General features: G+C 33.5%; 1 protein-coding gene across 1 annotated transcript; it reads left to right on the forward strand.

The window, feature by feature from the left end:
- Nucleotides 1-57: 57 nt before the first annotated feature.
- Nucleotides 58-26884, forward strand: HPGD (15-hydroxyprostaglandin dehydrogenase). Its single transcript, XM_081269288.1, has 7 exons — nucleotides 58-401; nucleotides 686-809; nucleotides 3800-3906; nucleotides 10565-10661; nucleotides 21628-21704; nucleotides 23897-24060; nucleotides 25205-26884. Exons 1-7 carry the CDS (start codon nucleotides 309-311, stop codon nucleotides 25341-25343), a joined length of 801 nt encoding a protein of 266 aa, XP_081125414.1. The 5' UTR covers nucleotides 58-308; the 3' UTR covers nucleotides 25344-26884.
- Nucleotides 26885-27565: the final 681 nt, after the last annotated feature.

Below are 27565 nucleotides of genomic sequence, written 5' to 3' on the forward strand. Positions count from 1 at the left end.
AAACTCTCTTTGAGAAAGAACTTTTCTGCTCTTCCTCCACTCGTGCAGAGGCTGGGGGGAGGCTCTGACCCAGGATCAGCGGAGTCTGCAAGTCTGGAGGGAAAAGATCACAAAGCTCGGAGCCCGGGAGTGCTCAGGGGCAGGTGACACAGTGCGGGTTCCCCGGCACTGGCTTGACAGTTTCATCCCCGCCCACTGGCAGGAGACCGCGGGGCCAGGCAGCACGCGAGCGCGCAGGGGGCCATAAAAGCTGCGGCCGCGCAGAGACACAGAGCTCGCCCACCGCCGGCTGCAGCTGCGACCACACCATGCATGTGAACGGCAAAGTGGCGCTGGTGACCGGTGCAGCGCAGGGAATAGGCAGAGCCTTTGCAGAGGCGCTGCTGCACAAGGGCGCCAAGGTAAGCGCAGCTCCCGGCCGCTGAAACTTCTCTGCCCACTCCAAGGTTCGCCCACCGCCTGGGGGGCGCCAGGGAAGATCGCGAGGCGCACCGGGCGTGCATGCCTTGCCATTTCCAAAAGCTGCTCAGGCTGAGACCCTTGAGCAGACCTCGAAAGCTACCAGTAGAGAATCCGAACTTTAACTGCCTTATTTCAGGTCTAAGAGAGGAGCGTCTTATTTATTTATTGTTTGGTCTATTTCATGAGCTGCGCAGGACCTTGATGCCTCTCCTCTTGTTTATAGGTAGCGCTGGTGGATTGGAATCTTGAAGCAGGTATGGAGTGTAAAGCTGCCCTAGACGAGCAGTTTGAACCTCAGAAGACTCTCTTCATCAAGTGTGATGTGGCTGACCAGGAACAACTGAGAGGTAAGTCAGGGAAATCAATCCATCAACTGGGAACACTCCCTGAACAAGCAACAACCTGAAGGCACCGCGGGCAAGAGAGCCAGCCAAGGCAGAGGGCCAGCCCGTCTGGCTACCTCGTGCAGCAAGCTCCAAAATGCGGGTTAGACTGTTATGTTTCCTATTGACAACCCAATAGCCATAAAAACCAAGGAAAGGCAAAACGGCTTGAGAAATCTTTTTAGTTTAGACATTTGGCAGCGCATAATGTAATCAAAACTTCTTTGTATATCCAAACACAGCTCTGCTACAGTAATTATTAAATAATTGAAATTGCAGACAGAATTTCGAAGTTAAAATCAGGAACTGTGGCAAACAACTTCTCTTAGAGAGCTGGAAGATGTGAAGTTCAATGACAATCAAATGTCACTTTTTTTTTTCTTTAAACCTATTAGAACACAAATTCTAGAATCATGGTCACAGATGTGCTAGATGCTTTTAACCAGGCATTTTGTCCCCCTACCCTAATGAAGTGGTACTTACTAATAACAACACAATGTTAGAGTTGCAGAAGAAAGGTCTCTATCAGCTTTTCGTCAATGTTTTCTGTTTATCTATTTGTGAAATATCAGGGATAATATTAGTATGGACACTTAACAAACAGCTTCCATTGTATAGAATGCTAGATTTGCATGAAAAAAAAATTCCTGGAGGAAAAAAATAGAAAGATAAAATATTTTTATTTCACAAAGTTTTATTTAAAGATACTGAGCAATTACTAGGCATATTTTTAATCCAGTGGTCAGAAAGCTTCCAGAAAATTCATTCATGCTCCTATTAAAAGGAACATCAAAGAGTGAATTCCTTTTTAAATTTTGGTATATTCTATAAGAATGGAAATGGACTGGTGTGTTAAAGAAAGTGTACCTAAAGTTAAGGAAAATAGTTTTAAAGGAAATTTTATCATCAAAATATGAAAATAATAATAAAGACCTATAATATAGATTACAAGCATGAGTAGAACAGGTCTATAAACACAGTGCTAGTAGAACATATTTTGCCAGAAGATAATTGTGCTGATTGCACATTATATTTTGATTCAAGGATAGAGTCATGTCAAATCCCAGCATTCATGCTGATAGAATAGGAAACAATATAGATAATCTGAAAGCCATTTCTGTCTCAAGTTATGTGGTTTCACACATTATGTTTAACCTCAATTGTTTTGTTTCCCAGTATTTAAAACTAGTCCCTAGGCTGTAAATACATGCCTTCAGGATAAATGATTGAGGAGGAAACGACATAATAATTGACTGGAGGAGGCATGTTTGTACCAAGAAATCTACATGTTGTCTGGACATGATCATTTATTTGTATCAAAGGAAATTATGGCACTGAGTCTTTTCAAAACTTAATATTGCCTACAGCTTTTAAAACTGTTTAGACACATTAAAATGTTTAAATGCAGAGCTGAAAATGTTGGGAATTGATATAAACATAACTTATTTTATAAATTAACAGATTGCAACACAGAGTTTAGGTAAATTATAAAGAGTAAGTACCATAGCATATAAAATATAAGTCACTTGAGCCCAGAACTCAGTGTGATGTCAGAAATAATATGATGAATTATACATTGGGGAAAGCAGAGTATAAGGAATGCACTGGAGACTAGAATGAAGAAAGCAAATTAAGGAAAAATGGACACACACATTAACAACCTAATTTCCCATAAAGTGGGGCTGTGTCTGTAGAATAACAAAGAATAGAACATACTTAGCAAGAAAGGGGGAAGATAAAGAAATAATATTTCCTGGATGACCTCTTCTGAATCTAATTTGAGGTCTTAAGAAACAGTTGAAGTTCTATGAAAAAGTTTTTATTTATTTTTGTTGTTGTTTTCCATTCTAGTTTAGTGAGTATAAAAGGGCTTGTATTAGAAGTCTACAATGTCTTTAGCAAATAACTTGCAAAGTAATTTATTCATATTTATTGACTGACCCATGTCTTCCCAAATGTTTGTTAATTCTAAGAATTGGTTTCAATCAAAATAAAGCTTGTGATGATCTACTTTTTGAAAGGAACTCATATGTTAGTCTAGACATATGAGAAGAACAACCACAAATGTCATCTATAGTCTCAAGTAATGGAACTAGAATGAATGGTAGGAGGCCTACAGAGGCAGTTTAAATCAATAGAGCTACATAAAAGTCTGCTTTGAGAAATAATGAATTTCTCAGTACTAAGGTGGTAAAGCCTAGTTTGGACTGGTAAAGAGCTTTTTCAAGAATTGGAATATTTGTTTAGATGATGTAATGAGTAGCATTCAGGCCTTAGAATCTATGCAGATTTACCCTGGTTACATATGCTTTTATACAAACTAATAATATAAAGTAGTATTAAAATGAGAAAGAAAAACTTAAACAGTATGCATGGTGGAGGTTTTATTAACCTAATGGAATCAACTGAATGAGAAGGACACTTTCATTTACTAGGATATCAAAACTCCCTAAAACTATCATAATGGATTTGGAAAATAAGAAAACTGGTATTAATATAACGTATTATAAATGTAATATGCCTTATTTTAAAAGGATGTCTATTATAGTCTATGCCATGGAGCTGCAATAACTTCTTAGGAATACATCGATGCTATCTGTCAAAACTGACTTCAAAGAGTTCCTAGCTTAGGATGCTTGATTCTCTAAAACTTACTCCATTAAGTTACCACTTATAGAATTTTAGTGTGCATATAATTCATCTAAGAATATGTTAAAGTAAAATACTGACTCAGTAGGTATATGGTGTCCACAAAATTCTGCATTTCTAACAAACTTCCAGGTAAAGCTAACTGATACTGCTGGTCTGTCTATCATAAAACCAACAAGGAATTAAGTCATAGCTTATGAGTATAATTTTTTATGAGGGTGGATAAATGAAAAATTCATTTCATGGCATTGGGTCTGATTTAAATGTGTATATGGAAAATAAAAAATATCTATATCTTTTTTTAGATACTTTCAGAAAAGTCGTAGACCATTTTGGAAGATTGGACATTTTGGTCAATAATGCTGGAGTGAATAATGAGAAAAACTGGGAAAAAACTCTGCAGATTAATTTGGTAAGCTATCTTAGCCATGTTGATTGCCTGAAACTATTTAATGAAATGATGCTTGTAGACAAAATAAAACATGTTACATTCAGAGAAACAAAACAATGACCTGCAACATAGAAAATTGGAAGTTACAGAAAGCTTCCTTTTACAAATAGGAAGACATTAGAGGCATAATTAAGAAAATATGTTTGTCTCAAAATATTAGCAGGAAATAGGAAAAAATAAAGTTGCTGGTCTAACTCAGGGGTTGGTATACTCCAATCAACAACTCAAAATGGCCTGCCATCTTGTTTTTATATGACCTTCAAGAGAAAAATGATTTTAAAATGGTTAAAAATAATAATATGAAATACATGAGCATATGAAATTCAAATTTCAGCATCTATAAAGTTTAATTGGAACACAGACACAGTTATTTGGGTTATGTATTGTCAATGGCTACTTTCATCCTTTAATGGAAGAGTTGAGTATTAAGACAGAGACCTATGATTTGTAAGGACTAAAATATTTACTACTTGATGCTTTACAGAAACAACTTGCAAACTAACAATTTTATTAGTTTATATTTAATTTAATATTTATATCTCTGCTTGTAAATAATAGTAACTAATAATTTTCTTTTTGTATAATGTTTCTATTTGGTTCAACTATGCTTTGGCTAATTTTTATCTCCTGGATCTGTCAGTCTCTGAACAAATATTTCAAATGACAAATGTCAGTTTGCCTACTTCTTTAAGTAATTCTGTCAGTTTAGACTCTATATATTATAAAAACTCATAATATACAGAGCCTAAATTGCTAATTGCTAGTGATTATAATTTATTAATCTTTGATTTGTGTTTAAAAGGTTATACCTCAATTTGCTGTCTAATATTTTACATCTGTTCTATATTTCCAGATGTAAAATTTAGTATCTCATGATTTCCTTTTGATTCACATTTGGTTAAATATCTCTTTTAATATTCCTTTATTTTGCAGATAAAAGTAACATTTATATTACATCTGTCTCTTGCTGCTATTATATTGTGAGATCTTATTTTTTAAATTGCATCTAGGAATGAATTTTTATGTTTGTGAATTTAAGCCATTTATATTTGTTTTCACTTTTCTCTTTTGTACTTTAATATGTACTTTTTTAATGTTTTCATTTCTTTCCTAAATCCAATGGATAGCTTTAATCACTTTCTGTTGGTAAAAGTATCATACTTTTTAAATCTTTAATTGCTACCCCTGGCTCATTAAAAACCATAATTCTTCACATCCTTTGCTTCCTGATAAAACAAAAATTTTGGATATATAGCCAGTTAAGAACCACAGCAATTTTAAATAATGATTTATAAACTTATGTCATTTTCCCAAACCACATAAAATGACAAGAATTTTTTTAAATCTAGCTATCCCAGTGAAAAATCACAAAAAAAATATGCAATATTATTCTCCCTTCAGCCTTACTACTTATACTTTTAATAGTTTTATCAGTAATCACTACATATATTATTCTAAATAGAGGTTATCAGAGTATAAAGATCCTATTTACAGTGCATTCATAATGAATACCTCCTGGGTTTTTTTTTTTCTGAGTCAAAAACAGTGTGCAATGATGAGAGTTAAAAAGAGAAACATGAAAATAGTGAGGCAGTTATCACAAAGATCTGGGTTCAAATGATTTGTATTCATCCAGCTAAGAGAGTGTATTTTCTCTAATGAAGTCTGTAAGAATGAATAAGCACCTGCTCTAAGCTGGAAAGTACCTACATCATCTGTAAATAGGAAATTCTTACAGACCAGGAATTTTTATTGTGATCTCTTTGGCTACCACTAACTCTCCTGGATTCTTCCCCATCGAAATTAAGCTAGTCCCAAATTTCCTTGGGACTCTGCTGACATAGACAAGTTCTTTGCTTAACTTTAGGAATTGATGGCATTTAGTTAATTTTACTTACAACAAGGCATAACCTTTACTACTCATAGCTTCAAAATTTGTTACTTCCCCTGCTACATACAACCATTGCCAACATAAATCAGAGTCTAAAGAATCCTTCTTTTTTTCAACTTTATTATCTCAGAGTAACACAAACATTTGTGTGTAGTCATGTAATCTTTGCTTGTATGTTTTTGCCTCCCTGGTCTTATGTTCATGTATGTTCTTTTGCATGTTTTTCCATGTTAATTCCCATATCTGAGCATAACATGGAGTTTTCCTCATATCTTTCCACGGCTTTTTTTTTTTTTTAGTGGAAGATGGAATCCAGGGAATTGAATATGTTAAACATACTAACATTGAGCTATACCCCCCTACTCCATATCTCTCCCTCTCCTGAAATCTTATACAACATATTTCTATGATCCCATGGGACAAATTTTTTTAACATTTATATATGTTAATAAAATTTACAAATTTTATTAAAATTCTTTTAATACATATGTAATTTATGCTAGTAAACCACAAACTCTTATAAGGTAAAGAACTATTGTTTTGTGTCCTCACAGAGTAGAAGTTCAATTACTATTTATTAGATAAATGGCCATTATATATCTTATGTGCATGGATATTCATTTCCCTGTTTTAGTACAATATTTAGGTGATTTCCTAATAGATCAGTGCTGCCAAACAGTGTCATCTGTCCTTCCACTTTCATTACTTACCAAACTTACCCCTTCCTTATTCTTCATTCTGCTACTCTTCCCACAAGAAAGATACACTAAACCTCTTCCCAGTCTTGTTTCACTAGACTGTTCTATGCTTCCTCCTCAGTCTGAAGCTAGAAGCAGCGGTGTTCTTTATAACTGTCAGAACTCTCAAGGAATGTTCAGGAAAAAAAAATGAGCCTTTGCAAACCTATTAAAAGTCACTCTGGCAGAGGTAAAATTAACTTTGAGTTTTGGTGATTGTGTAATATTGTAATTCTATAATGTAATTTTTAACTTTTTGAAACTTTAATGAAACAAAATAATTCAGCCCCATTCAGGTGGAAATTATAATCTAGTCTGGACCTATAATGAACATATATTGAGTACTTTAGCATATCCAAGTAAAAATTAAACAAAATAAATGGCTGTTGCTGGTGATTCCCCATGCCCCCCAAACTAAACTAGTTTTGCTTAAAGATTTGCTGTGGAAAAGATATGAATTTGGAATTAGTCAAAACTAAAGTTCAGTCCTGAACCTACAATTTATAAACTGTTACTTAATTTCTCTGATATAGAATTCCCCAGTTTGTAAAAGGGGGAAGATAAGCTCCTTACCTCTGAAGATGGCTAAGCTTAAATAGACATAGTTTTTGTGAAGCATGTAGCACCATGCTACTGCATAATATTTATTCAGCAAATTGTGTTCCTTCAAATATGAAAACATACATTTTCTCACTATCTGAGTTTTATGAGAGCTTCCTCTGCTCTCCTCTAATGAGTAGTTGAGGAAATGGATAGGAACATTATTTTTACATGTGCTGTTCCCTTTTCTTGACACAGTTGATTGCAAATTAAATTAGTATTTATTTCCTGCCATTGCTACTCTGTAATATTGAAATATGCATTTGACCTATCTTGGGACAAGTTTGCTAAATTATAAGTAGCAAGAAGGAACAAAGTAAAGTTTACTGCTAAAATAAGAAAGAAATGGGAAAATTTGAACAGTAAAAAAAAGGATGAAAAGGGTTTTCAGGAAATAATGATCATCTTTATTAATATTGTTTGAGAACTGGACTGGACAAAATACAAGGATTCTGAAAATCAAAGTCACATGATTTAGATTTCTGAATATTTTCCAAGTGCAGTACAGTACAAAATTATAAATAAACTAAGAGGAACTACGCAGTGGAAGGAGATGAGATAGGGGAAATGGAAATGAAGAAATGACAGATTAAAAATATCAGTAGTGGAAAAAAAAGTGTGTGTGTGTGTGTATGCACACACACGTGCCCATGAGCACATCTGTGTATCACAGGAAGACATGATACTTGATAAGAGAGTTCAATAAATAGTCTGTTACCATTTGGCCACTTATCTTTACTACTAGAAAATTATTCCCAGTGTAAGGGAATTTATGAGAGTGATTTTAATTTATAGAATGCTATAGTTAGTGGGGAAAAACAAGATTTGGAATTCAAAGCAATTAAATTTCAGTATTACAGCTAAAAGTTATCTCATTAACCAAAAGCATAGAGTAAACATGTTGATTTAATTGTTTTGCCAATAATTAAAGAATTTTTTACTCTCTATGTGAAATTAAATATAATATTTTCTTTAAGAGTCAAGTGCAGAATTTTAACTACCTTCACAAAGTGGACTAAAATGATGTCATAGATTCAAGTTACTTTGTGTGTTTGTATTTGAAAATGACTGTAATTTTTTTCTAGATGTGTGATATTGTAATGACCCAATCTATATGATATATAAACATTGCACAAGGTGACAAAAGAAACCATTTCTTAACAAAAATATTTTATTCTATGGTGTTCTAACAATTCCTTGTGTGTGTGCACACATGTGCATGTGTGTGCGTGTGTGTACATGTGTATGATCTGGGGTAGGAGAAAAGAGTGTTATTGTAAACAAAAAGAGGTGAAAAATATCACAACCAAAGATTTAGACCTGCCTTGTAGATCCAGTTCTTCAAATGATAAGAGAAAAATAGTCCCTTGTTCTCCTCTATCAAAGAGGTAAAAATAAATTCTGTTTCAAAAAAATGTAAAATAAAGTTTAAATCTTTCCAGATTTTTTTATCTGGCTGCATTTTTATGTTGAAAACACAAAATCATGGAGTAAGGCTGTGAATACTTGGTAATAAAAGCCTAGTGCCAATGCATGTAAACAGAAATTCTGTTCAGACATGCTGAAGACTTGGGCAGAAACTAACAGAATCTGACTTCAGTAATTTTAGCCATCTATATTTTTTCCTTCTTATATAAACTTTGCTTTCTATTTACTGTTCAAAGGAATCATGTGAAAGATTTTATTCATCTTCCCTAAGCCCACTTCATCTCAAACTGACACATGGCTTAAGTGAATAGAATCTTCAATTGGGTTTTCTGTTCTAGAACTACTTTTAGGAAGGAGAGGCATTTCTGAATACTTGTCAAGAAAACTCCAAAAGAACCTTTTAAAATAAAAAGAAGGTAAACATAAATACGTGCCCTCAGTTTCAGACTCATTACCTACTAAATCATTTTCTTTGAAGTATTGTAAAGGACGGAAAAATAGAAATTGAGATGTCAAAGAGAATTTTCACTTTTTAAAAGTCTGAGCTTGAAGACAGAAGGATTCCTAAATCTAAAAAAATAAAATAAAATAAGGCTTCAAATATCAGTTTTAAATCACAGGTCATTTCTGGTAGTAGTGAATTCTTAAATAGTAGAATAAAAGCAGGAAGAATTCCTACATGTGGAGGTAAGTAGCTAATTAGTAAACTACCAAAAAGATAGCTATAAGCAGTGTTGAATAAAATTAAGTATAAACAATACTGAAGACCATGTGTCCAAGTAACAGAAACTCTCTGCTCAAACTAGACAAAACAATGATATGATTTCACACAACCCAAGAGTTCAGGATTATTTGATACTGAACATCAGTGATATTGTTAGGACCCAGTGTCTTTTCTTCTCACCCACCTGCCATCTTTTATCTTAGCTTCTTTTTCCTGATGCTTGCAGTATGACTGTCTGTTCCATTCATCACACATATACAAGCAATGCATAGGGAGTAATGTAACTATTTCTTCCCAATTTTAAGAACAACAAAAAATTTCTCCACAGCATCCTATCCTTCACCACCACCTCTCTCCCATCCCCACCTCCAGTTGACAGCCACTCAAGTCTCTCTGTTGAGAATTGGGTTATACGCTGTCTCAAACCAGCAATTGTCAGGGAGAATGGAACTTCTGTGACTGCATTAGATTAATCAGCTTATACACTGAAGCTGGAGAGATCATCTTCTACTGTTTTGGGGTGTTGCTGTTATGTTGTTGTAGTGGTGATAGTACTGGGATTGAACCCAGGGGTGTTCTACTACTAAGCTACATCCCCAGACCTTTATTTTATTTTGAGATAGGATCTTGCTAAGTTGCTGAGGCCAACCTCAAACTTGCAATCAAGTTATAGACATGTGCTCCAGTGCCAACTCCTCCTACTGTACATGAAGACAATGTAGATACAAGAACAAATGGGATTTTATTCAAAAGAAAAGAGGAGAAAATGAAAATTATAGTAAATCAAGAGTAGCCACTATCCTATATTCTAAGGTCCAAGAGAATTGAATGTGCAGATGAATGGGCATATCTCATACTTGGATATGAGAACCAAAGAGAGAGAAGGTAAATAAATTTTGTAGCCACTATTAAGAAAAGAAAAAGAAGGCATAGAATTCTCAAAAGATACTGAAATTGAGTTAAAGTTACAAAACCCTATTGAATCCAATCTTTCTAATAAAATTTCATATTGGGCAACTAAGTGAAATAAAGTTCTGTAGAAACATGACGGACTACAAAACTGTTAGGCAAACAAAAGAGGGAATCCAGGATCAATAAGTACCTTTAAAACAAATAAACAGAACCTCTTTTATTGACAGCACTTGCAGAAACCTCACTGGATGAATGAAAAAATAACAACTTTGTATACAATAAAGGCTAGTGGCTATAATGCTTTTTCCTTTTATCCCTCTTGATTAGGTTTCTGTTATCAGTGGAACCTATCTTGGTTTGGATTACATGAGTAAGCAAAATGGAGGTGAAGGTGGCATCATTATCAATATGTCATCTTTAGCAGGTAAGGATAATTATATTAAGAGTTATGTTTTCTTATTGCTAATTTGACTATGCAAGTAGATCTTTAAAGTATATTTATTAACTCAGGTTTGAAATTAAGACTTTAAATTTTTGTATTTTTATATTTCTACGGATATTTCTACAGCATAATAGTAAGTATTTGAACTATATGCTTATTTTAAGTTGCATATTTTTATTTCATTTTAGCACTGTATTTTTTTAAATTATAAATTTTCCCCAGATTTACTATTTTTTAAAGGATATGGTGATACTCCTAAGCAATAAGGCAAGTAAAAGTCACTTTGACAAAGTAGAAAGTACTGAAATGAAGTTAAACTATCTCTATTCTGTTATTTTAGTAAAAGTATATAATTATAAAATATTATATATTTAGTGATGTGCTAAACTTCTCTAATAAATAGACCCCAAACATATCAGAGTTTATATATTGTATGTGCTTACTTCTCTCCCATGTAAAAGCCCATGACAAGATCCTTGTTGCAGGGCACTCTATGTAGTCATTTGTGAAACTTGGGTGACAGGTCTACATCTTCAACATTGAGCCTTCCAGGGTATTCTGAAATTGGTGGAGTCCTTTCTCTCTAGCAGAAAGAGGAAAATAACATGGAGGAGGTGTAGTTACTCTTTTAAAACCTGTAGCCCAGAAATGGCAAACTTCACTTCTGCTCATGTTCCAGTTATGAACTTGATCTCACGGATCACATTTTGGGCCGTATATTCTAGCTATGTGCAAAGGAAAAAAACAAATTATTTCAGTGGAGTGTTGATCATCTGTCACACAGAATATTGATGGATTGATGCCTGCAAGCAATCCAAGACAATATTTCACCCAAGAACACTATGATTTAATATCAGCTGATATCGTATTCCTTAATGGCAATTATAAATTGCTAACAGAAATCTTTGGAGCAACTTAGCTAAGTGACTTTACTTTTAAAACTCTAGGAAAAGATCATTAATGATTCTTGAAGAGTTTGAGTGAAATTATTAAATTTAAGAAACCTGATCAATATTAGAAAGCAAATATGAACTACTCATGTCCAAAAAGAGAGGCTTTCTTAAATTGCCTGCTTGGTTTCAGTTAGTGTGGAGATTTCAGAGTAGGAATTCTCCACCGCCTCCCACCCTGTTCTCTTAAAGCCCCAGTGGTATTTGGGGAGTCAAGTTTGGAGGTACCTGTGACTAAATTAGTGTCTGGTTCTCAGCATTGTTCCTCATGTCTCTAAAAATCACTGTCAGATGGTCCTTAAGCCACTGCTGCCAGGAAACATTTAGAGAACTCCTTTACAAGTTCTGAAAAAATAGAATAATTTCTCATTTTCTCTATTGCTTCAACTCAAAATGACATCCATAAAGCTATTGCAAACATAATTCTATAAATCATTCTGGATAATCTGGTTACTTTTCCTAATAGGACACGTACTTATAAATTATAACATTTCAAATAAAAGTTAAGAGCATGAGCAATACTTGAGAGATGTGAGCTCTAGAGAACACGAAGTTTCACTTTCTTGGCTTAGCCCTAATTCAAAGTTAAATTTACACTATTCTAAAAGAAAATTATTTTAAAATTATAAGAAATTCATACAAATGATTGGAGAATTAAAAAGAAATATTTAATATTTTCTTGGAAATGTAAATGTACAAAAACCTGGGGACTGGGATCCAAAGATAATTCTATGGATTCTTATATGAAGCTATGAGGGCTAGCAAAGCTTAGAGAGCCATGAACACTATACAGAGAGCTCCTTGCTTTTATATCACTGGAGGCACTGATTATATTCTTGGGAACAGTTGGAAAGCTTCAGGATTGGATCATTTTAGGACTCTCTGGGAAAGATTCTACACCATGCAAGGAGGCTTACTTGCTTTAAAGAGGAATAATAGGAGGACGCGATGTAGTACTACTGCCTTTTATACAATGAAAATATTTAAAGATATGATAATAATTAACATTTATTGAGCACTTACTATTTACCTATGTATTAGCTTTCTTGCACTATCATGAAATACCTGAAATAAGTAACTTATAAAGAGATAAGTTCTAGAGATCCAGTCCAAATTAAGCCAGTCTTTGACTTTGGTCCTCTTACAAGGACACCACATCATAACACGAGTGTGTGGTAGATCAAAGCAATTATATCCTGAGCGAGGAAGCAAAAGAAAGAAAGGATTGGAAGTAACACAATCCTATTCAAAGGTATGCTCCCAATGGCCTAAAGACCTTCCCAAATGGCCCTACCTCCTAAAGTTTTCCCTGCCTCCCAATAGCACTACCCTGGAGATCAAACCTTTACTACACGAAACTTTGGGGAACATTAAATATGCAAACTATAGCAACCGGGTACCATTGTTCTCATGATTAAATCATGTTCTCATGATTAAACCTTCCATAAAATCTTAAGCTTTCGTTCCATTGTGTATACGTTGTAAAGTCCTTCAAATATTTGAGGAATTTACCAGAGTGAAAAGTTCAAACATGGCATTGAAAAGACCAATTTAAGGCTTACGATTTATTGTCCATTTTGCTTTCTTGTCTAAAAGTTTACTTTACCATACTACCCACCTCTGGGAGTTAAATTTCTTAACTGTCTCAGACTCAATATTTGGAAGTGTGTATGAGTCTTTCTCTATTCATGTAGATAAAATGATGAATTAGTATAAATTCAATGATAAGATTGCTTTGGTTTCAAATTACCTTTCTGGCATTGTTATGATAATTAATATTATAGTGTTCCAAACTTGTTCTTCCTCTAATTTGTGTCCCAACATGCAAGGCAACCCCCTAAAATGCTTGGTTTGTTATCTTTTTTAGTTTGTCCTTATCATCCTCCCTTCATAGTGCCAACTTCACACCTCTGTTGTCTATATTCTGTTTCCTTGTTACTGGAGGCCAATCTGTAGGATCCCTACTACCTCTCTTTCACTAATGTGCCTTCATCTCACAAAGAGTCATAAAACAAATTGCCTTGTACCTTGTCCATTAATCAATAACCTCTGTTCTTCCCATAGTGATATTCAGACTATAATATTAATAGAAGAAGGGGAAAAGGACACCTCAGTCTTTCTCATTTTCTCAGAAACGGTATCAACAATTTTATGCCCTTGAGTCACAGCACATAGGAGTGGCCACAGGACCAAAACAATCTTTGAGGGATTATCAAAGCCAAAGTTCTTATAATGTTTGTTTTCTGTTTTCCAAAACTTCCTTCTTTATTGATTTTTTTTTCTGCTCACTCTAGTGAAGGCATAGCCATTGGCAGTATTCAGCTCTACTAGGGTCTATCCTCATGATCCCTTTGATTGATTCAGCAGAGTCCTTCACTGTTGTAGTAAAACCTAAGTTGACATACTGGTTTGGGCAGAGAAGTTAATGAGTAAAGGCTACTGACGCAGACAGAGTTTCAAATGCAATTAATGGATTTAACAAACAGACTAGTAAAGTGGAGAGAGATTCTTCAGCATACTGAGGATGACTGTGCTCAGGTCTGGAGTCCAGAAGCTGTTTTCATTGTTGTTGAACACATGGACTCTTACATATGAATTGTTGTTTACAACTTACAATCATGCACTCTTTTTTGTCACATTTGTCCTTAACTATTAAAAAAAAAGGTTGGAAGGAACAACAGAGAAGAATGAAGTCTGGTTTAATGCAGATAAATAATGACTATCCTCTAAGACACCCCATAAAAGTCAAATATGCTTCTTACATATTTAGTTGCTTCAAACTACAGGAAAGAAACATAATTATCACAGAAAAAGAAATTTACCCAACAGTCCTTTTCAAACCTGCCTACATACTCAGCTACCTCAGTAGCTTTAGTTTACCCTAGGAACATTCACTATGTCTCAGAAACAAGTCACTCAGTGATATTTTGTGGGAGATTCCATGAGGGTATTATTTACACCGAATTTAAAACATTAGCAAATCAAGAAAAGATTTGAAAATTATAGAATTTTTTTTTATCATGCCTAAATAACAGCCAGTGACATGTCCACTTGTATTATGAGTTTTATATAAAATAATTAGCTTGTACATAATGTTAAAACAGAACTAAGTTACTAATTAAAATTAAAAATTCAGGTTTAACATATATGTTAACAATTGCCTAAAGGAAATGAGGATATAAAGGTAATTAGGCAAGTTTCTATCCCAAGAATTATATAATTCCAAGACTTCAAAACTAAACAGTTTTGAATACATTATTGGAATAGAAGCTTATTTAATTTGGAAGGTCTTTGGAAATATTAGAAATATCCCAACAGCTAAAAAACAATATTTGCACTGAAATGTCCCAACAAACCAGAAATTCTAGGCAAAGTAAAACATTGATCACTTTTCTTTATTTTCAGGCCAAAAGCAAAAAGAAAAATTGGTTTCACAGCTGCGCCTTATAATGATAGGGGCCTAACACTTATTTACCAACTGCCAAGATCCAAGCATTGTGGTAAACTATTGTTTACATGATAGTGCATTGAATTATTTTTTAAGTTTCTACAATATAGACTGATTTACGGTTAATCCCGAATAGGTCACATAACTTGAAAAGCATAATAAGAATAAGCACAGTGGTAATAAAAGAGATTTTATTTCATTATATTTCAGCATATGAAATGGAATGGGTGAACTACTCTAGTACTGTCTGGGTCTTAATTGCTCAGGTGCCAACTGTCAGGAGTATATGAGCCACCACTCCTGCTAGTACTGGCTTAGTTCTCTATGCCATTCCATGGAGACTGGTGTTCATTTTGCTCTTTTAATAATTAGGAAGACACATATTAGAAGAATTAGTAATAAAGGTTAAATATTTATTAACAAGCCTTTTGAAGTATGCATAAAATATTTAGCTTCTCTTAGTATCAGAAATGAAGACCTATTAGGAAATAGTCTTCTAGAACAGAGCTTCTTAAATTTTAATGTGCATGAACATTACCCAGAGACTTGGTTAGATGCAGATTCTCACTAGGACTGAGGTGGGTCCTGAAATTCTGCTCCCAGGTAATGCGGATACCTGGACCAAACTTTAAGAAGCTAGCCTCTAGTATTCTTTGAGTGATTAAGAAAGGACATCTCAGTTTCCTCTGATATTAGCACAGGCAATGACTGAAATTTTAGGAAGGAGGAATTTGGAAGAACACTAGGAACAACTTTCGAGAATTATCACTGGAAAGTACCATTAGATTTATCATTCTGGAAAGACTTTTATTATGAAAGATATACTGGTTATGAAAGTTTATGTACTGTTTAGTGTTTTGTCACACTTTAAAGCCTAACTTTATGGATGATTTAAGAATGAAGTGGAAAAGTATCATCAGATCAGAAGTTCTGTTATGAGGAATATAACATAATGAGGAAGTCCAGCATTACTTTGGCCAGCTTCATGCGCATAGGTGAATAGTTCCCACTAGTTCTCCCTTTCTCCTCATATTGGAGAAGTGGTGGATAAAAATAGAGAAATGGGTAAGCAGCTTCTTTTTTGGTTTCAAAAAAGTGTGGGAGATTTTTATTCCTGCTTTTAAAAAGCACAGCTGCTGAGCTCCAATAAGCAGCTTCCTTAGATTCACAATTTATTTTCCTAAGTTGAATTTTTTTTTTAGTATTTCTATATAGTTCATTTCACATGGTTTCTATTAATTTGGAAGCAAATGTTTGCATGTTCAGTGTAGTTGTCTTTCTGAGGAGATTGCAGTTTTTGTATAAAATCTTTTAAGATTTTTACCTTCTATGAGATATAGAGATTAAAGTTGTCTCTTTACAAATATGGGTAGAAAGAATTTTAAGACTAGACTAATATAGAAACGAACCTCTCACTATGTCTTTAGCTCTAGAGAGTGAGATTTGTACTACTTATTGTCATGTCTTCTGGTAGTTTTCTTTCCTTAAATTATATCTGTGCGAATTCAAAACTTTAATAGGAGTGATTTCATTTCAGTACTATAGTTAGTGCCATCAAGTACAGGGTATAATGAAAACATTAGTAAACTAAATGCATATAAAAGGAATTTACCATTTTATCAAAATATCATTTCTTATGCTGTTTTGTCATTAAAAAATTTCTTTTTACCAAGAGAATAAAAAGACGAACCAGGCTAGGAGAAAACGCTTACCCAAGACATGACATATCCAATAAATGACTGTTGTCCAATATATAAAAACCTTAAACTCAACAAAAGGAAATTTAAAAAAAACAATTAAAATGGGTAATTGCCACTTCATTAAAGATACTATACAGATGGCAAACAATCCTATGAAAATGTGTTCAACATCATATGTCACTAGGGAATTGGAAATTAAAACAACAATGAGATAACCCTATACACAATTAAAATGGCCAAATTTACACACTGTGAACCCCAAATGCTGATGAAGATGTAAAGCATTAGGATTCTTATTCATGGTTGGTGTGAATGCAAAATGGTATAGCCACTTTTGAAAAGAGTTTGGCAATTTCTTTTTTTTTTATTTTTTATTTTTTAGTTTTCAGCGGACACATCATCTTTGTTTGTATGTGGTGCTGAGGCTCAAACCCGGGCCGCACGCATGCCAGGCGAGCGCGCTACCACTTGAGCCACATCCCCAGCCCCGGCAATTTCTTACAAAACTATTTCTACAATGCAGTCCAGCAGTTGTGTTCCTTGGCATTTAAATAAAGGAACTGTAAATTTATGTCCACACAAAAACTTGTACATTGGGCTGGGGATATATCTTAGTTGGTAGAGTGCTTGCCTTGCATGCACAAGGCCTTGGGTTAAATCCCCAGTACCACAAAAAAAAAAAATTGTACATGGATGTTTAAAGCAATTTTATTCATAATTATTAAAACTTGGAAGCAAACAATCCATCTTTCAGTAAGTCAGTAGATAAAGACACCATAGTACATTCAGACAATGAAATATCATTCAGCACCAAAAAGAAATGAACTATCAAATCATGAAAAGACATGGAAGAATCTTAAGTGCATAATAATAAGTAAAAGAAGCCAATCTGAAAAAGGCTGCATACCATATGATTTTAATTATATGACATTTTGGACAAGGCAAACCTAAGTAGATAATAAAAAGATCTGTGGTTGCCAGGGGCTTGTGGGAGGGAGGATGTGTTACATGTTTATATGTATTTGTGTATATGTATACATACTTTATAATTATGTAAGTAATTCTGAGGTATTTTAAGTGCTTTATATATACAAATGTGTGTATATATGTGTATATACATATATAACCATATGTCCATGTATATACATTTATATATTATGTACATTTATATACATATATACACTAAACCACCAACTGATGAAATAACTATGTATGTATGTATATGTGGTTGTATAAACACACACATACACATACACACACACACACACACACACACACATATATATATATATATATATATATATATATATATATATATATAGTCTATTGAGTGTTCAAAAGAGAGCCTTATTAGAATGAGTTGTGGAATAAATTGGAGGTAAGGAAAGAAGACACAATGAATATAATAACTTTTGAGGATTTTTTTCCTTTAAAGAAAAATGTGGTGGTAGCTGGATAAAGGTACAAGACCAGAAGAGGTATTATTTTTAGGCAGGTAATTCTGAAGCCTATTCAAAGAGAATGATTCTCATTTGATTCTGCACTTGATACTAATGACCACTTTAAACCTCTTAAATATTTTCATCCTTAATTTCTATGATATCGCACTTAGCTTGTTTTTTTTTTTCTTACCTCTGCTTGTTCCTCCTTCTCTCTGTTCAGTCATCCTCCTCTATTAGAGATAGCTGCCTTGTGTAATCCTGTAGGTTGTGAACTTTAGAAACCTTAGGGTGCATGATTTACACTAACTACCATATGAAAGATGTCCCCAGAGTCATACCATGCCCATCCAGCACAATTCTATGTGCTGAGCCTTATTACCAACATCAGAACACAATTTTATTTGAAGCACATAGGATCAATAATATATGCTGATGTTTCGGGTCTAAGATAAATAATGGAAGTATGGTTATCCAATAAAAATAAACCACAATAAAAATACACTTTGAAAGAAAAAAATTGATCTTGAGATCTGATAGAAAATGTTGGGGGCTGGGGATGTGGCTCAAGTGGTAGCGCGCTCGCCTGGCATGCGTGTGGCCCGGGTTCGATCCTCAGCACCACATACCAACAAAGATGTTGTGTCCACCGAGAACTAAAAAATAAATATTAAAAATTCTCTCTCTCTCTCTCTCTCTCTCTCTCTCTTAGAAAAAAAAAAGAAAATGTTGTATATCTGGAAAATTTCTACTTCCAACTAAAATTGTTGTGAAAAAGAAAAAAAAAAGTCTCTTTTCTTTCCCTATTTAGCCTGATGAAATATACCTGTTTGGGATGTTAAAGGAAAATACTCTGTTTAACTAAATTAACTACAACTTGACTAAATGTGATAATTGAAAAACAGAATAATACTAAGCTATTGATACACACTACAACATGAATGAATCTCAAAATTGTTGTAAGAGAAACAATTAAACCAAAAAGAACTTATACTATAAAATTACATTTACATAAGTTCTAGAAAATATGAACCATGGTAACATAGTATATCAGTGGTTGGGTAGGGTAAAATGGAAATGCAGAAGGAAGGTATTCTCAAGAGGTACAAGGAAACTTTTCAGGTGAATATGTGTTATCTTGATTATTGTAATGGTTTCACAGGTGTATGCACATGTCAAAACTTTTCAGATTGCACATTTTAAATATATGTAGCTTTCTTGTATGTCAATTATACTTCAATAAAGCTATAAAATTTTTAAAAGAAAGCTGTTCCTAAATGTCTAAAATTGGTTTCTGTAAGCTTTGATCTAATATTAGAAATTGAAAGCAATGCAAGGGGAAACATTTTGTAGAAAAGTAATGAAAATGTCTTTAGAATGTTACAAGATTCATAAAACCAAGTGCCATTTTAAAAATGCTAATAAGTTCTTTCACATTCTGGTTGCATTTATAATTCTACTTTAAAGTAAAGGTATTATATATTTTGTGTTTGCTTATTTCCAGAAGCAACAAAGCAATGTTTGATTTATTTCACCTCTGAGACTCCTTGAACTAGCGTGGGTTCAGAAGTTCATAATTTTCATATATGTAATAAAAATTTGTTCATAATCCATCTTTGATAACATTTATGAACAATGTTCTTGTGTTTTTTTGCCACTTTGTCAACTAGTTTATCTCTCATTGAGGTTCACACTGTTCCTGCAGTGTGTGAACACTGTCTACAACCACTACGTTTGATTCACAAACATTTAAGGAATGGGTAAAGCAAGGACTAATATATAAGAATAAAAATCAATAACGTTTGGCTATATCTATTATTTCCTTTATCTCATATTCTTAATATACCTCTGAATCCTGTGGAGACATTATAAATTCTTGCTGACACTGATGAATCTAATTAACATACACATTTTGTTTAACCAAAACACCAACAAGAAAACCAACATGTTATGGTACTTTGAGGTCACTGGGTAGACACATCATATGTGATCTACCATCCTTAGGGATTTAAACTGCTCTTGAGCAAACATACTTTATAAATTGAGACCTGGAAGGCACCCAGGGAGTGGTTAAGGTCTGCATTTATTGCTGAACTTTGGCACAACACTCTCAACTGATTGGTGGTGTTCTGAAACTAGTTAGCTGGGTGGAGATGAACACACTCAGCAGAATAATTTAGTATTATTAGCATGACATTTGATACTAATACCATATAGTCATCAGAGACCACTCAGAGAAATTACAAATTACAAAAGAAATGTTAAGCCAAGTTAATCTAAGAAATTAGCTAGAAACTAAAATATAAAATTGACTCTAAAGTTAAATTTGATAGTTTGTCTTGACAATAAATAAGAAGTATGCTTGATAGTTATTGCAGTAAAATAGGGTGTTTTTTTTTGTTTTGTTTTGTTTTGTTTTTGTCCTTTGGTTTCCTTTTAAATGATTGGGCTAGACCAGGAATAATACTGTTTGGTTTTGTCCAGACCATGAATTTAATCAGTTACTATTATATACCTGGGGAAAATTAACAATCTATATTCTGTTATTGACTATATAATTATGACAAGAAATAAAATAAGAACATATATTTTTATTTCTTCTTCTCTTAAGTCATGGAACAAGAGCCTACCCATATACTACAGACCTACATCAAAAGATGTTTATTTTTAATTTTACTAAACTCTTAGAGGCATTACATGTGATCACATGAGGCAAATTGGTGACAGGGAAGTGCATACTAACTTATAATGAAGAACTATAATCTCTAAGTCCCTCTTAAGCAATTCAAAATCCTTCAACTATTTGGAAGCCTTAAAAACATTTAATATAGCTGGGTGTGGTGACACACACCTGTAATCCCAGCTACTTGGCAAGAGGAAGCAGGACAATCACAAGTTAAAAGCCAGCCTTGGGGATTTAGGGAGACCTGTCTATAAATAAATAAATAAATAAATAAATAAAAGGGGTTGGGGATGTAGTTCAGAAGTAGACCTCCCTACAGGATTCAATCCCATCCACAAAAAAATAAAAAATGTTGAATATATACTTTTATGAAAATTTGGACTTAAAAACTGAAAACTAGATGGTAATTAACTGTCTTTAAAGATGATTCTCTGCTTTCAATGGAATTGATTTTCCTTGACTTCCAGAAAGCCAGGGAAGCAGAAAAACTTACTTATCACTCTTGGCTGCACAAAGATGTAACTTACCTACCATAAATTCTGGACCACAGAGGTCACAGAGAGAAGCTGTGCTAAGGCTATTGAGTTTTACAAAGTCACCAGGTTTTATTTTAGTGTATTTTCCAAATTAAACTGAAATGGCCATAAAACGTGTACTTGCACAGTCATTATTGGATATAGTCTCATTCTTTAATCAAATTATTTAAGCCTCTCGTTCCTCTTTTTCAGGACTCATGCCTGTTGCACAGCAGCCTGTCTACTGTGCCTCCAAGCACGGCATAATTGGATTCACACGTTCGGCAGCGGTGAGGACACAATAACAACAATATCTCTTTTTCTTTTTTATATTTTGTTTAGTTGTTGATATTTTTCTTTATACATCTATATGAACACAGACTTTATAAAGTAGAGGAAAATAAATTAAGAATTCAGTACATCTAGATTAAAGATGAAAGCATAATATTTTACTTCAACTTTTATTATATAAGAAAATAGTTTTCAGATCATGTGGAAAACTAAATAAAAGGTACATTGTTTTAAAATGAAGTAGATTCTAAACATAGGTATGTTATTGAAAAATACCTTAAGGATAAATAATGAAGAAATACTGTTTGTTTTTCAAAATTAACTCCAAATTCCAGCATTACCAAATTCAAGCTTCTTAAGTAGAACATGAAGACATTGCCTGTCCCTGGAGATATGATGAAAATAATGTTTGGGGATGAAGGAGGAATCGGATCAGGCATTTACTTGATGGAGTACTCAAGGACAGGATTGCCTTGGAGGCCTACAGTGAAGGGTATTCAGAGCTTAGAAACATATTTTAGACCTAATTGACCACATGCTTTGATAGCCTAATGTGAAAATGCTTGCCTTTTTATAAGGGCAGCTTGAATGAAGCCTAGAAAGGAAAGAGAATGTTAGGATCAGACAGTCCCAGAGATGTAAGTAGAGCAGACCAAAAAGGACTTAAAAGCTGACTGTGTGAGCTTGGATTTTACTCTTGAGTAGAGCTACTGGTGGATCTTTTATGCATAAGAGTGATAAGACTATGTTTCCATTTTAAGAAAATCATTCCACCTATGGAATGATTTTCTTAAAATGGAAATGTATTAAAAAGCACAAGCATAACAGAGGGAAAAATAATCAAGGTTTCTGGGTGGTGCCTCTAGGTGAGAGAGGAGCCAGAAAGATAAGAAAAATGTTAACAAAATTAAAAATGCTAGAAAAAAAATTTATGAAAGTTAATTGTTCACTCAAAGGTAAAGATGAACAGTTCTCACACTTTTAATTTAAATGAATTAGAAATTATTATTGGGTTTGCAAAGATTTAATCTTCAGTTCAACCTTTTTTTTTTAAATGCAGTACGACAAAACAAAGAAAATCTAAAAGATCAGAAACTTCACATTTAGACCAGAAACATTTGCAATCAATTCTCATTATTTGCAGTAGTTATATTCTGTGAAGTTGCTTGTCAACTGAATTAGTGACTTCGGACCATTGCTTCTAGGGGAGAAAAAGGATTAAGTTTCAGAAAGCCTGTGGTCACATTTTTATCAAACACTCAATAATAACCTAGTTTTATACATGATTTCTATTTAAATATAACTTACTTATTATATGTTATATTAACACCGAACTCATGGCTAACATCTTTTATAACTTATGCCTGAATGAACTTTATTTAACTCACAAGTTTTCTCTAAGGCATACCACAGCCTTTTTACCCAGGAACACTAAACTGCATTTCTGTACTGTACTTGAGGGCCATTTTTAATAGGATAATTACCAACAAAAGGCATAAAAGAAAAACAGGGCAAGGTGAATCTTAATCTTAGCAGGAATATATGCATTTGTGACCCTAAACTGCTTCGAGGATGTCCACAGGTGACTACAAAATCTCCACAAGTATTGTTCACTGGGATAATGAGTCAATTTTAGCAAGTGTTCAAATGTGCAAATATGGAATTCACAAATAAATAATGAGAATAAACTATTTTATTTTACAAATGACTCAGGTAAATCAATAGGTTGAAAATCATGCCAATAAATATTAACCTAAAAATACCACTTGTTTTCCAGATAGTGCAAGTTATGTAAAGTATCTTTAAAATCCGTTAAGGTCCTAAAATTTTCCACAAAAGTATTTCTAAGCAAATATTTTCTGTTATACAACCACAATCTTGAAAGAAAGCTTTAGATATCAATTCTAAGACTCAGCTGCTTAGCTTCCGGTTCTTTCGACTTCAATAGATAAGAGCATCTTAGAGAATTAAGTATTTTCAGGAGTTGTCCCGTAATATTACCTTTAAAAAAAAGCAATTAGGTAAGATCTGCAGGAATGAATTCAGTACTTAGGTATATGTTCTTTTCTTGTCTTTCTGCTTACCAGTCATTGTTATGTAGTTACAAGTCAGAGGATATCTTATTAGCAATTTTTATATCAATATGTTGAATAACTTTAATTTCAGTTTGGCTTCTGCTTCTAATTGGCAGATGGCTGCTAACCTTATGAACAGTGGTGTGAGACTGAACGCCATTTGTCCAGGTTTTGTCAACACGCCCATCCTTGAATCCATTGAAAAAGAAGAAAACATGGGACAATACATAGAATATAAAGATCACATCAAAGACTTGATGAAATTCTATGGAATTCTGGAGTAAGTAAAACTATATTTCTCTTCTTTTAAATAATGAAGCAAAATACTATATAGACAAGCAATAACAGGGAAGAGTAAGCTTTTAAATTTGAGAAACTATTGCAAGCTTCAAAGTTGGGGTTGACAAACTCTTTGAAAGAAAACAATTTTCTCAATTTTTGAATAGAATGTGTTTATACACTATGAAATTTGCCTTGAAATTATACCTTGTCTACCTAAATTTTAGGCAATATTTAAGTGTAACCCTTATGAAATTTTTATGGTCACATAATTAAACATTTTCATAGAAACAAATGACCACACACACACACACACACACACACACACACACACAGTGAATTGTTTCTGAGTAAGAGTGGCTGAAGCTTTCACTTGGAACTGGGATCAAATCCTGACTCCTCCACTGACTATCAACATATCTATCCATCAAACCTCTAGATGCTTCAATATTCTGGCATGTAAAATGCAGATAATGCTAAAACAAATTTAGAGACTTTGGAAAGACTTCAATAAGATGATAAATGAAGGCTACTTAAAATGGCTAGCAAATGGTAAAAAATAAGATGTTCAATAAATGCCACCTATAATTCATCATATTTTCCCTTTAAAAATTTTGTATCTTGTTGGTGTGGTGGCTCAAGCCTGTAATCCAGCAACTCACCAGGCTGAAGCAGGAGAAACACAAGTTCAAAGGCAGCCTCAGCAACTTAGTAAGGCCCTAAGCAACTTAGCAGGACCCTATCCCAAAATTTTAAAAATAGAATATAAAGGGATAGGGATATGGCTGAGTGGTAAAGCACCTCGGGGTTCCATTCCTGATTAAAAAAAAAAAAAAGTTGTATCTGATAAATCTAAGATCTACTTATATGATAAAGATGAGAAACTAATTATCTTCTCAATATAAAGAATGACAACAAATAGTTCCTGCCCAAATTACAAAACATTAGGCATGGGATCTACCACTAAATTTATCTTATAATTTAGTTAGTATCTAATTTAATAAAAATTGGAGATAACAATAATTTAATGATATATATTTTCTTATTATACTTTCAAGGTCATAGACTTTTTTCAAGATATAACTTGAAGTGACAATATACCTCATTCTTCAGTTTCATAATACCAATATTTCCTTTATTTTTAGCCCATCAATGATTGCCAATGGATTACTAACACTCATTGAAGACGATGCTTTCAATGGCGCTATAATGAAGATCACAACTTCTAAAGGAATTCATTTTCAGGACTATGACACAACTCCATCTCATGTCAAAACCCAATGAACATTTTAGTTATCAGCCATAATTGAAAATAAGTACAAATGACTTACATTCAGACCACATCTTTATTTGAATATAGCTTTTTAAATGAAATGTTATAGTCTGAAGCTTTCCTTCACACAACAGATGTTGGTTTTTTTCTAAATGATTAACTGAGTCTGTGGATAAAAATTTATGATAAACTTTTAAAAAGTACAATTCAAACCAAAGCTAGGTTTTTAAACTGTATAGTGTAAGTCAGGATTAAAACAAAGGATATTCAAGGAATATTCTGCCTTCCAGAAAATATTATTTAAATCTGTGGTTCATAAATATTAAAGTTTTTAGAAAATCCTTTTAAAGGAGATACTTGAATTGTTATATAAATCAAAACAGATGTAAAAAAACTCATTTTCTATGTTTGCACTTCAAAAGCAGAAAGCTACTTAATAATGACAAAGGTTTAGTACTAGTAATTTTTACTTACATGCCATCTTTAAGCTGAACATAATTTAGGATGAGTAGTTAAGAAATAAATTTCAATGTGACTATATCACAAATGAAAAATCTGATGCATGGAAAAATGACAGAAAATAATTGATGGAGATTGTTGATTCACAGTTCAGCCTGATATTGAGGGAAAACATTTCTTTCCTCTTTGCATACTTTAAGACCTTTGATTAATTCCAACAAATCTCAGGAAATGAAACATTTAGCACTTATAGTAAAAAAAAAAATTAAACTTTTATGTAATATATGCTCTTTAAGAAAAATGCAAATGTAATTTTTCAGATTAGTTCTTTGTTGATTTGTGCTAATTTTAAAAGTGTCTATCTTTCAATAATACTCCTTTACTCTTATCTCCATAAATTATCGCTCTTTTATGTATAACTATGAGGAGATGAAACCAATTTTGTTGCACCAAAAATATTTGTGTATATATGATGAAATTCACACCACCACAGAGGTGTATTTGAAGTTTATTAAATACACCTGCTTTGGGCAATACTCTTTATAAGCAGTGATTAATACTAATAACTATGAGAGTACAAGATTTCCAAATCAGTCATTTCCTCAAAGAAATATTGTACAAGTGACCCACTCTTCCTGCTAAATCCAAATTTGCCAGCTTGGAACAAAATCCATCCTTGTGAGATTGATGAAAATTTCTAGGAGACATGGGAATGATATCATACCCAGATGTTTTAATTTTGCCCTAGAGAAATGTTGCCTTCACTTTTAAGAAGTTATTTAATATGAATAACTAGAGTTTCAGATGATGTAATTTACATACACCAAGAAATGAACATCAATGAACATCTGATAAATTGTAATTAGACCCAAATGTCCTTGCACATTCTGGCAGAAACCAACCAGTGAATGATAGAGGTGTGTGCAGTATTGTTTACCTGACATATTTCCTACTGCAGTGTAAAACTACAACTTACATTTCTTATTTATGAATAATGTTTGTATGAGCAGTTATCAATGTACTTTATGCTTTGTTAACTTTTTTTCAAGTTAATAAACTGTATAGACATTTAAAATCAATACTGAGTGAAGCTAAAAAAGAGTGTGTTGCATGTGGTAAAAACTTATTTTCTTTAAACTTTAACTTCTGTGAATAGCTTTAAATAAATCTAAGGAAGGAAGACTGTGGATTAGGGGAAAGAAGCACCTCACATCAGTACCTCAGCATAGGACTCAATGCAAGAAGAGTTTCTCCGCAAGGTGGGTTTAAAAAAAAAAAAAAAACAATGAAATTTAATGGTGAACTGTTAAAAAGTTTAAATTATAAAGACACAAAATCAGAAACTTGAACATCCCAGACAAACAGAGGAGAAGGTATGAATGGCAGATTAGAAATAATAATTTTAAAAAAAAGAAATGAAATATTGGCTTGAGGAAACCTGTGTTAGAGAGGAAGGCTAATTTTAATGGACACAGAGTTAGTAGGGGAAGTGGCTTACTTTAAGCAAATCCACAATTAGTTTCCCTGGAATGGGAAACACTCTGAATGCACACCTGGTCAGGGGAAAAAGATGCAGTATTCAGAGCACTCAGTACCAAAGACTACCAAGTCTGTAGTCAGACTACCCCGGTACAGGGCACCCACTGCAGCCGGGCACCCCAGACAGAGAAATCAGGCTGCCACAGCTGCCTCAGTCTGCGCATGCACCTGACAAAAAGCGCCCCTACAATGCTGACCTTCACTTGGAGGGAAAAGCAGCCTCCACACCCCCACT

This window comes from Spermophilus citellus (assembly GCF_964194105.1).
Source record: "Spermophilus citellus genome assembly, chromosome: 16".
In the NCBI taxonomy this organism is placed as follows: Eukaryota; Metazoa; Chordata; class Mammalia; order Rodentia; family Sciuridae; genus Spermophilus; species Spermophilus citellus.